The sequence below is a fragment of the Buteo buteo genome, chromosome 7 (genome assembly GCF_964188355.1).
Source record: "Buteo buteo chromosome 7, bButBut1.hap1.1, whole genome shotgun sequence".
Taxonomy (NCBI): Eukaryota; Metazoa; Chordata; class Aves; order Accipitriformes; family Accipitridae; genus Buteo; species Buteo buteo.
In genome coordinates this window covers 24,133,366-24,145,710 of record NC_134177.1, presented here as the reverse complement: position 1 = coordinate 24,145,710, position 12,345 = coordinate 24,133,366, and the positions used below count along the sequence as shown (strand labels likewise).

General features: G+C 43.9%; 1 protein-coding gene across 4 annotated transcripts in view; it reads right to left on the bottom strand.

The window, feature by feature from the left end:
- The window catches only part of LOC142032804 (vesicle-associated membrane protein 2-like), a 52,194-nt gene extending 43,382 nt beyond the window's left edge, over nt 1–8,812 (bottom strand). For 2 of the 4 annotated variants that reach the window (XM_075031921.1, XM_075031920.1), the window contains exon 1: nt 8,548–8,810. In XM_075031921.1, coding sequence (XP_074888022.1) covers nt 8,548–8,549 — 2 coding nt within the window. In that variant the 5' untranslated portion in view covers nt 8,550–8,810. Of the gene's footprint in view, nt 1–8,547 lie in introns of all 4 variants that reach the window. The other 2 variants (XR_012650997.1, XM_075031919.1) reach the window with 2 other exon arrangements.
- Nucleotides 8,813–12,345: the final 3,533 nt, after the last annotated feature.

Below are 12,345 nucleotides of genomic sequence, written 5' to 3'. Positions count from 1 at the left end.
CTGTTTAGCTGCTCGGCGATAGCACAAAGTGCTCTGTGCCTTTCAGGGTTAGAGGACAACTTTGGTTTTGCTGCTATTGATTAAAGCTCTCTTTCTTTGCTTCCCTTCCCCTTTCCCCATATGAATTGTCATTATGGGTGACAGCTGTTGGGTGTAGCTATTCTCTCTGTGCACAGGCTGGAAATGGATACTACTGGAGACATGTGAAGGAAAGAAAAGGGGGAACCATTCTCTATCAGAGCTATGGGCAAACTTAGCCAGAGTTCAGGAAGCTTCCCCACAGATCATCCTAAAAGCATGTGCACTCTTTTTTTCAGTGTTGTTCAGGATCACAAAAAGGAGAGCAATGAGGAATGTCCAGTCTTAGAATTCCCCTCTAAGCTCCAAAATAATGTACAAAACACTACTGATGTGGTAGTCTGTGCCAACAGCTGGTGGATTACAGCAGATCAGGTTTTATGCTTTCAAGCAGCAGTACCCTTTGCCTTACTGCAGCAGACTGTAATTAAGGCCCTGAGTAGGGCCAGATTCACTAGCATGATAAAGAGCAGCTATTTTTGCATGTGAATTCAAATGAACAAATGTAATTTCTAACCATTAACCTCCTGAAGCAGATAACAAGTGGGTTTAGGGGTAATTAATGATTTTCATTGTTTCTAGGAAAGCTTTACCAGGCCCCGTCTACTTCTAAAATGCTGGCACATCGCCTGACTCAGGACTTCGGTGTCTAAAAGGGCAACTAGTATGTTATAACACCCCCCACCCTCCCAGAGACAGCACCCCAGCCTTTCTGTGGGTGCAGAGGAGGTTCTAGGAAGCCTATGGAGCCAATTCCCAAGTCCTTTTCTTCACAGACCCACACTTGCTCTTATATAGGCAACCATGTTTCAGTAGAGCTGAGTACTTTGGGTGCATTGGTCCCTTTGAAGGTTCAAAGACTGATTCCAGCAAGAACTGCAGTTCACAAGCGTCACTGGGAAAGCTCGCTCCTCACCTCTTCTCCAGAGGTACATGAAATTTAGACTGAGGAAGAAGATCTGGAAAGGCAGGGAGGATGCTGGGCTAAGGATCTGTCCTGCTTCTGACAGCCCAAAAACAAGAGGTACCTGCTACCAGCACGGATGTAAGGAGCGCTCTCTGCCAAGCGTTCCCATAGAGCTCCTGTATGGCTCCACAGACGAAAGAACCACCTCTGCAGCTGTGCCCTGAAGCAACACAGTCCTTTGTGCCAATCAACAACCACCATCTTGCTAGATAAACCAGGGATTAAATCCACCATTTCTATAAATTACAAACTGAGCTGCAAAAGCCACAGCTCTGTAGCAGGGGGTCACAACTCCTGTCTCGGTCAGCACACCACTCCTTGGTAACCTCGCTTACTACCAGCAATTCCTATCTCTTCCAGTCTGCTGCATGTGACAGTGAGATTTGCTTCTCCTTTGTTATGGATCTGGACACCCTAACTTGATATAGCACATATGATTTTATTAAAATATGCACTCTGCACTACTGAGACAGCATTTACAGGGGAACAGAACAAATAGCTTTTTCCAAACTGCCAAGCTATTGCAAGACACGGTGTAAAGAGATGGGAACAGACAGCAAGCTCAAGAAGTTTGCATTGAATATGAAAGATGAGAAAGCTCGCTTGCAGGGAGCCTGAGTTTTGTTCTCTGTAGGAGGAATATGAACTTTTGCATTCAAGCCAAATTTAATAATGCATTCCAGTGATCTGCATTTATTATTTTTTTTAAACTCTCGCATTTCCTCCCTTCCCAAATACCATATGTTTTCCCCTTCTATTACAGGTATTTCTGTGGCATCCACTACCAACAGGTTGAAGACAAAAGTGCTACCAAGTTACCATGGATGAAAAGTCAAAGTTTTGAATGTTTGGGAAACAGCCAATGTTAGCTTAATTAACTTCAACATATTCAGTTTTGACTGACCTTTTCAAACAGAATCACAGAAGCACTGAGGTTGGAAGGAACCTCTAGAGATCAACTAGTCCAACCCTCTGCTCAAAGCAGGGCCCAATGGACTGCTTAGGACACCATCCAGTCAGATTTTTTAATATCTCCAAAAACAGTTCACAGAGCATCTCTCCTCAACACGTGCACTGTAGTCCTTTAAGAAGTTACTTAAACCCAAATTTTGCAACTTAATTTCAAAGAATGCAAAGTCTTTTGATAATTTTGTAACATAACACATTTTTCTGCATCCAGAATGGGAAATAAGAAAAACCTTTTCCCTACAATGACTGCATTTTTAATACTGTTCAATTTTTCAATTTCATTTTCCAATTAAAATTTTAAAAGTTCAGTATATGAATTCCCATCTGGATCTGGTGTGAGCAACTTAAAGGAAAATCAGCATCTATCCAGTACCAGGCACTAACAAGAGTTCAGTGCAACACTTATCACTGTGTATTTCCTCTCTTTGACTCTTTTCTAGACCATGTAAGGAGTTCTGTAAACACTGTAGACACTTCCTTTCCTGCTTAGACTTCAGTATAAGGACACCATTTGATGAAGCAGGACACATCACAGCCGCTGGTATATCCCCACAGCCCATCAGTTCTGTTTCTGTCTCCAGCTTCTTGCAAAGGCTGTCTCAATTCTGCATGGTATTGACAGGTTTCTTCATAATAAAAACTGCAGTGAAGTTCACAGTACTGACTCCTCACAAACAAACTGTCAGCTATTTGGTGCTTCCAAACCACAAGCAAACTGCAGCTCTGATGTATAAATATGCAGTGACAACACTCGATTCCAATACATTTACCGGTTTACATTTAGAGAGCACTGCAATAGATGAGAATGTTCTTTAAAACAAACAAAAAACAACCAACCACAAAAAAAACCCCAAAACGCAATTCCTGGAACAATGTGGTTTTGATCTTCTAAAAGACTGTCATAGTGGAATCTCTATTTTCTAGGAGAGTTATCTTTTGACCCTGTGATACTGAGTCCAGCAGGTGTAAGTTAACACCTGATAAATTAAATGTCTTTCTCATTTACTCTGAAATAGGAATACTTTCATTTTTTCTGCATATTTCTCATTAAATTTTGCATCTGAAAAGATCAAGGAACTTGATCAGGTAATTCAGATAACTTGGTCAGGAACTTCCATTCTAATTATTTCACCCAGTACAGAAGCTACAACATGATTGCAGCTGACAAAACACTTACTTGCAAATGTACAGACAGATCTATTTCAATAAGTTACTACCTTACACAGAAAAACGTAAGGTTGTCATAACTGAGCAGTTAGAAGAAAACACCTTGCAATCATTTGGTGGTTGTCCAGTGGATAAAGGAAAAGAGTTTAGAGGGCTCAAGTACACACATCACAGAAAAAGGAATTGCATCATTAAAAAACACCAGCCTAGTTACTTGCTGGTGATGGCTACGAAGAATACTGACTGATGTAGGTGAGAGGATATTCTCCAAGTCTTAATCGCTTAAAATGAGCAGTTCAGTCAATTTGAACTCATTTAGGACAGTCCATACTGCCCCTTCCAGGGCAGCATAAACATTTGGCTAAAGCTGTCAGTGAGAATCTTCCATGCATTCTGCATCCTACAAATGGTGGCAGGAGGGCAGTGGAAGGAAGGGGAGAACAGGTTTAATACATTATTCTCCTTTCTTCAGCCATGCCTGTTCACCCCAGGAGTGTTCTGTACACACATGTGCACACAAACATGGGTTTGCCTGGTGCTCTACAGCCTAATGATTGATTTTTCAGGAAGACATTAATTATGTAAATGGTATCTAAAAAGGGGAAATGCTCTTTTGGCAGCCTGATTCAGCTTCTACTACAGCTGCTTTAAGTGTCCTGTAAGTCACTCCACAGCTGGAACTATCTATGCAAAATGCCTAGAAGTCAACAGGAACAAGCTATGGCCAATGCATAGCAGAATGAATGACGGCTAAGTCACAAGGAAAGGGACCACCAAATTAAATATATTTGGGTTTCATCTACCTCATATTAGCCTGTTTTGAAGAATGTTTGTCTGTACTTGTCACATATAATTCCCAGTTGCTCCCATTCTGGGATTATTTTCTTTGCTGATGTCCTCAAGACACCATTCAGTTTGATCTCTACACTTTCTCTACACTTTTCTCTACACTCATCACCCAAATATCAAAAACATTTATGGCCTACTTGGGCCACTCTTATTTTAAATAGCAAGTGAGTGTATCAGGAATAACAATTGAGCTGGAAGCATTTATTTCTAATGCAATACATGAAGAAGATCCTTGTCTGCATGATGCCACAAAAGAGCAAGTCAAGGGAAGCAAACAATGAACAAAACACATACATCCCTCTGTTGATGTCTCAAAGCAGCAGACTAAACAACAGTTCCTATTCCTAATGCCCTTACTTCAAGGCTCTTACTCAGAGCTGTGAGCTTTAGAACCAGCACTCAAGGGTCAGAATAGAACAATGCTGAAAATGGGGTCCTTTCCTCTTCTCAACATCCTCTTCTCATGTACACAGCCCTGCTCCAGTGAGTACAGCCTGGTTATTTTCACTACAAACTCCATTACATCCCTTAAATGAGATCAACCCACTCCTTTATAGCTATGCTTGTGTGAACCAATACTACAAGACCCTCAAACCACTGGTCCCTCTGGCTGACTGTAGGGGGCAGGGGATAAACGTCAGAAAACATCAAGACTGAACCTAGCTTCTCTGGGCCTGAGGCAGCTGGCCACCAGATGTAAAACCCCGGAGAGCTCCACTGGACTCAAATCCTCCTGCCACCATGGATTTCCGGAGCTCTTTCGGAACATATTTCTAAGGGAACACAGACACTTACCAGCACAGAACAGCTACACCACTCAGAAAATTTACCCCTCCATTTCATGCCAGTTATACTTTCCTAGGACATGCACTGGCTGCAAGCACTTTTGTAAGCCACTAAACTCCCTAAAAGCAGCAGATCAGTATTGTGTAGAGAACAGTACTAAATTGGTTTGTCTCTGCTGATCAGTACAAGAGAAGGGCAGGGTAGGGAGATTTTGCCAAGTTTCATAAAATTATACCCACAAAAGGAGGACTAAGTACTGCTCTACTAACAGTAGGAGACCATAGCCATGCCATTCTTTTCAGAGAAACTGAACAGCCACTCAACCAGAACAGACTCATTACAACTGGTGGAACCATTTTAATCCCATCCATCCCCTCCAGGATGTACTCCTTGCTGCTCTAAAACAGGCAGAAGGGGTTTTTGTTGTTGGGTTTTTTTTTTTTATTTTAAAGCTCTAACTGTTACCCAAGGAATGAGATACTGCAAGGCAATTCTGCCCCCAGGGAGAGCCACGTGCTTTGCTTTGCCGCTTGTCTCACAGAAGTTTTACCCTGCAATAGAGCACATTTGTATTGGCTTAATGTAATCAAAGGCACCCTGCTGTCTGGTCACTGACCTATCTGTAAACAACAGATGACATGACACCATGAGCTTCTATTATATATAATTACCTATTGAGATGTGACCATTGTAAAAGAAACAAAACCATATACTTCACCTGCTGCTGTTAGTCTATTTTCCAGAGAGGAACAAACCTACAAGCACCTCAGCTTTGAGCACCATTTTCTTCTCCTCATCTCCCTTCACTTTTCATATCTCCTCCAAATAAGTTTGTGTGCTCTCCCTTACACCTGGAACAATCTTCCCAGCTGCACTGGCATAGTCCAACCCCTCTCTGTTCTTGCTTTAGATCCCTCTTATATTATTCTCCATTCATTCAACCTTTTTATGTCACAGTTTCCTCTCCTCTGCCTGCACCAAGGTGAAATATGTCTGTTACCTGAATGTATCTTACCTGTCCTGGATTGTACTCACTGTGATAGAGACTATAGGGACAGATTCCCACCTGATGTAAAGCAGTGCAGGTCTGCTGGGGTGATACACAATCATGAATCACAGAGAAGATGGTGAATAAGGAACACTGTTCTCTGACTTCCAAGAAGAAGTCCAACCAACTCAAAAACAACAGGAAGCAGCTTTTACACCCTGCATGATCCAGCTGTGGAGCTCCTTGCCACAGGATACTGCAAATGGAGCAACTAGACACCTTCCTGAAAGAACAACAAAACCCATTTGGAGCCACAAAATACAAAGAACTCTCCTCAGGTTCAGATGCTCCCTGAGCCTTAAATCACTGGGAACGGGGAACATATTCTGGGAATACCACTGTATACCCACTGTTTCCTTGTACCCTTCCCTGCACACTCCCTGGAAGCTGCTTTAGGGGACAGCACACCAGGATAGATGGAGTTGTCATTTGACCCAGTGAAGGAGCTCCTTATTGACACTAGTTCACAACAGCTGAAGACACAGCATCATGTCTCACGTGCATGTCTGTATAGGCACGTGAGAAGAGTCCATGTTTGCAATACTCTACAGGTATAACAGCAGGAGAAATAACCTCTACAGAGTATTTGGTGCTCACTAGCAATTAACTTTTATAGTCCAGTGAACTACAACTGTAGCTGCTGCTACAAGTCAGTAGCTAATACACATTTATCTCTGTTGTTCATCAGTAAATCAGAAGCTACTGGGACATGATATTCACGCAGATGTTAAAAAAATTTTCATTACAATATCTGGTAATGAAACAGAAGCCAACTGACACTGCCAATGACAAGCTGCTTATTTGTCTTGGCTTTGTTTTGATTATCAAACTGAAAGTCTATATTGCCAAAATAGACAAAAACTGCTTTTCCTGTTTCTTAGAATTTTTGTCAGAAGTCTGATGCAAGTCCCCTGCAGAAAAAGTATGACTGAGTCATATTACATATATATGTATCTATATCTCTCACCCTTTCCGCTTTATTTACAAATGCTCTCATGAACACCTGTACACACCAAGACTGAAACATACACAAGTTAAGCATTATCACAGTTATTGCTTTGTGTCTGAACAGCTTACACTGTGTAATACTGAAGCAGTAAACTCTTGTATTAATCATTGAAGAACAGCTCACATACAAATAAAAGTATTTGATATCATCATCTCGTTCTTGACATAAACACAACTAGGCAACAGAAGCTTACAATGAACTGACTTTTGCTACTTTTTTTTTCTAGATTGAATTTGCTAGATTCAGTATTTACATAAGGAATCTTCTTTTAGATAGCAACTTTTTTTGATGTCCAGAGAGTTCCTTGCTTTGGAAACATTTCAGACAACATGGACAAAAGCTTATTGTCCGAAATATTACATAGGAAATAGCATTAAAGAAAAAAGCCAACATTTCGGAATACGTGATTATAGACTTTATTTTGAAAAACCCTTATGAAGAACAGTTGGTTATCAGAAATATTTTAACAGTAATTTAATCACAGATTGCCAGGACTGTTTCCACGCCTCATCTTGTCGGGATCAACCAAGCGCCAGTTCCTCCAAGACCACCCAATACCAGCAGATATTTGGTCCCATACATCACATCCAAGTGACTGTTTTAGACATCTTCTCTGGCCGTCCCTTAGGAGACACTGGGAATGAGCAATGAATTGAGATGATAGTAAAATGATGCATTTAGCTACCTGAATTCTGTTGTGAATGAACAGGGGTCTGATCAACTCCTACTTACCTCAGCACACTTCTGGTTTCAGAATTGACTTTGGGGGTTTCATCACTGCCTAGCAGAGAACGTTAACGCTTTCACTAATGCTGAATGTAAAGACTTGGAAGAGATACTTGAAAAGATGCAAACAAGAAGGAACAGATTATTATCAAGCACTGCTGACAGGAAGCCATCGGTACTGGAGATGGTGGGGCTGAATTGATCAGACAGCTAGTATTTGAGAGAAAACGTTTCGTTAAGCAGTGAAAACAAACAGGACCCATTAGCTGCAGATCAGCAGCACCGAGCAGTGACTCAGGCTATCGAACAATCCTGACTTGAACCTGTTGAGGATCCCGGCCCAGTATGTCAACTATTAATCCGAGTCAGAAACACGTCAATAATCCTCTCCGCAGCTGCCCGGCAGCTGGATAAACAGCAGCGAGAGCCCCATCTCAATGCTCGCAGGTTAACAGCAGCAGCAGGTGGATTAGACTTTGATGCTGCTTGCTACGGACCCCGGCTGGCTGAACGACACATGCCGAGCCCCACGCCCTAGAAATCCTTCCTCAGAGCCCGCAGCTACACGGATGCCACCCACAGGGGCTACGGCAGCTGCAGACATCTTACTGCCGTTCCCGTCCCTCTACCCCACCCCGCTCACCGCGCTGCACATCCCGCAGACACCACACCGACGCCGGACGGCAGAAGTTGGTCCCCGCTCGGCTGCGGAAGCGGCGGGGCAGTAACGCGCAGCTCTTGCCGCGAAGTCTGCCGAGCAGCTCTCAAGCCCCCGCGGCGGCGGCGGGCAACTTTCCCCGCGCGTTTCCCTGCGGGGCGGCCCGCGGCGCAGCCGGGCGCGGGACAGGGGCGCGGGACGGGGGCGGGCGCCCCGGCTGCGCGGGGCTGCGAGGCGAGGCCGGGCCGGGCCGCGGCGGCGCTCCGGCGGCAGGGCTGCCCGATACTCACATGGCGTGCAGCCGAGCGGGCGCCGAGCGGCTCGGGGTCGGCTGCCTCCCTCTCCAGCAAAGATGGCTCTCCGGCTCCGCTCCTGCTGCAGGCGGTCTCCTAGTCTTGTAGGCACTGTTGCCGAGAGAGGAGGGGTCGGCACCCGCTACTGAGCATGCCTGCGCCGCACATCACGGAGTAGGAAGTAGAGGCGAGGCACGGCGGTGCCTCCTCCCCACCCTCATGCCAGGCAGGAGAAAGTCCTAGGGCGAGTAACGCGGACGGAGCCTCTCGCTCCTGCCCGCAGCCCGCAGCCCGCCTCCGCCCCGCGCGGGGCAGAAAACGTCTCGCCGGGCTGTGGTTAGCAGAGCTGGGCTCATTCCAGACAGGAGGCTTGGAGGGGTTATTTACATGAAAACCTTTGCGCGTTTCTGTAACCACCTTCTTTCTCCCTCTCCTCTCTAGAAATAAAAAAAAAAAGGGGGGGGGGGAGAAAATCACGAGAGGTATTGCAGTTCAATCTGTGCCGTCATGGGTGAGTACCTGCGAATGAAAAAAAGCAAGTTGTAGGATTGTAATTCCTACCTGTAACATAGAGCAAAACCAGAGGCAGATAAGCTACTAGATCAGCCATTGCTTCTTAAATGATTTTGTGTCTTGGGTGAAATACAGCCATTGCCAAGTCTCTGTGCTCCTGGCTTCGACTTCTTGCAGCCTTCACCTCACACTCAACCTAGGTCCAGGCATCCAATCTCCCCCTTGAATCCCCTTCATTAATGTTAGCACTTCTCTTGCACACCCCCTGCCCCTGTACAGAACAAAACTTCTCCTGAAGCAGAACATGCTGCTTCGCACTTAAACCAAGGCCATCACATTCTCTAAACAGAGGCCAAGGAAGAAGAAAGTCTACGCAGCTAGTTTTTCAAGAAGTGGGAACTTAACCTTGCTGTCCCCAATGATACCTTGTTCCATTTTACTTGTAAAAAGATACTCCACCGGTCACGCCTTCACTAACCTTCCATCAATTTCAGTGACAGCTAGCACAAGCCTTTAAAACCAGGTAGCTACCCAAGCAAGGCAAGGGCTTACACAGAACACAGGAGCTTTTATACATATCTGGATATCAGATCTTGGGGTGCCTGTTGGGGATAAAGTACATTGGTGTCATCAGGTCAAATCTGTGTTTTCTGCATGTGGAAGCCTAAGAAAAGATGAGTTGTTCCTCAAAGCAACAGGCAAAGGTATGGGTAACTAGGGATGAGCAATGCATCAGTCCCAATTTCTAAACCTGATATCAACCAGTCGAATATTTTCATGGAGAAAGAGAGTAACCAGGGAACATGACAACACCCACAGCAGTGGTACACAGCCCAGACATCAGGACACTCAGTTATTGCCTAAATCCAGGCTTAGATGCTATCACAGCCTGATTCAGATGCAAACTCCCGTCTATCAGCTCTGAAGGGGAACCAGCACCTAGGGAATGGTGAAACACCTCAGAGCAACTTAGTCACAGGAACCTCTCTTCCTTCTCCCTCCACTGCCTGAGAGCTTGCTCACTGTGTTAAACATTTGTCATACCTACTGCCACTGGAGGGCGATTCTGTCTCTTCTACTGAAGCTGATTATTTGCATGAATAAATAAATATCACGTAGGGCAGCACTTTGAGCCTTAGTTTTCTACATTTGACCACATAACTAAGAGCTTGCTCACATATTGCACCCATAACAGCCTGGCCCTGGGAAACTTTTCCTGATAGAAGTAGAAAAAACACTTCAAACTGGATTTTCTCTATGAAAAGCTGGAGTTTCAACCAATTGACCTGCCCTGATGACAATCAGAAGATTCCTGACTAGCTTTAAGCTTTATCCATCCACAGACTTAGCTCAGCACTTCTCATCTGGAATTCCTCCATTACTCTTTCCTCCTGAGGACAGTTTACTTTTCAGATATCCTTAGACAAAGGTATGTTTATATGATACCCCTATGGCATACAGCCACACCAACTCCCACACATAGACTTAAGCCCAATATTGGGACCGCCTGCTACCAGGTACATTTTCATCTTAGTCCTCAACCCCAAAACACATTTGAATACTGAGGAAGTGAAAAGTCACGCATGGCAAGCATGGCCAGGAGCTCCTGGGACAGAAGGACCTGCTATCTAGACCTTCCTTGCCCTTTCTATGGTATCACTTCATGTCCCTACTATATGGAGGGTGGAACAAGTAGCTATTGATGATAGACCAAAGCTCGTAAGACTCAAGAAAAAAAAAAATCCTGGAAAACCCCAAACCCAACATGAAACAGATTTAATACACAAACTAGCCAGAGCACATGATACGGTGTTTATGTTGACTTCATGCCAGCTTTATCCTGATTGAAGGAGAACAGAAAATACCTACATAAACATAAAGGTAAAATGGCAGACAGACATTGCCTGCTTTAGCAGAAGTGTGCCAGTACAGGGATGCTTTAAACTTTGTGGACATAGTGCAGAATGAGCTTAAGCTAGATCTGTGCACCACATCATATGGCCGCAGCTTTCTTTGATCTGATACAGAAGAGCTCTCAAAACCAAATTAAATACCATCATTGGACTATGGCTTTACTTGCTAAAGAAGAATTTCCTAACAGCTAATGAAGGCATCACCATTCCAATCCAAGAAGGCTCACGATCTTGAGGAAAATCCACAGCTAAGCTGGGGGACATTTTCCCTTAGCCCTACATTCCCTTGAGATTGCAGCTTGCCATTAAAGGCTACAAAAGCCTTTGGTGTAAGAAGAGATACAGAGACACCCTGTGGTGGCAAAAATAACATGATCAGAATTAGTTCAAACAGCTTAAATTTTATTTAATTGAGACACGGAACTTGATCAGAAAAGCTGCATCCTGGGGACACAGAGAAATCTTTCCCAGGTTGCTAGTCACGACACTTCCTCTCTCCAGACATCCTTTCCTGTCTGGCATCTTTTACCCTGTGTGTTTGCATGACAGTCCCTACCACAAAGATTTTACCTCTTGCTCTGCTTGGTTCTTTTACCCCAGGGGATATCAGCTAGCTCAGGGCTGCTGTGTGCTGCTGCAATTGGAGGGATGGCTGTGGAAATGCTCCATTTCTGGAAAATAGTTTCCTGCATCTGTAGCCTGCCAGACCTGGATAGGGAAAACGATCAGTCTCATTTGTAAAATTACTGGAGTTTGGTTTTTTTCCTACCCCATCCACAATTCATATGTTGTCCTGAAATCATACTTACAAATATGAAGGCAGTTACAGAGGCACCAATACACTGTTCAGGTAGTCCAGGAGTGAAAGCAGTCACCAGCAAGCATCTAAAGTCTTGCAGGTACTAGGCCTTTCTTGTAATTAACTAGAGACAACCTACAGACACAACACTGAGGTTCCTGAAAATGCTGTCCACTGCTGTTAACGTGATCTTCATCTAAAGGAAAAGTATTTTCTCCCAGATCTACAAGTAGGATTCCTGTTTCAAAGAGTCATTATGTCATCTATAGGTTTACGGACTGACCACATAATAAAGTAAATCTCAGGGCTAGTCACAGTAATGCTATTATTGGTTACTTTGGCTCACAAACCAGAAAACCACTATTGCTGTTGCTAAGTAAGAAAGGTGAGGCCAATTAATCAATATATTGAAAGTGATGGTAGTAAAGTTTCGCAAGATTTAAGCAGAGAAGAAAAGCAAGGCAAAGAAATCAATTGTTCAAATACTGGGTATTCAAATCTTCTGATCTGGCAACACATTTAAACATATAGTTTAAACTTTTAAACATATAGTTAAAGTATAGGAGGAAT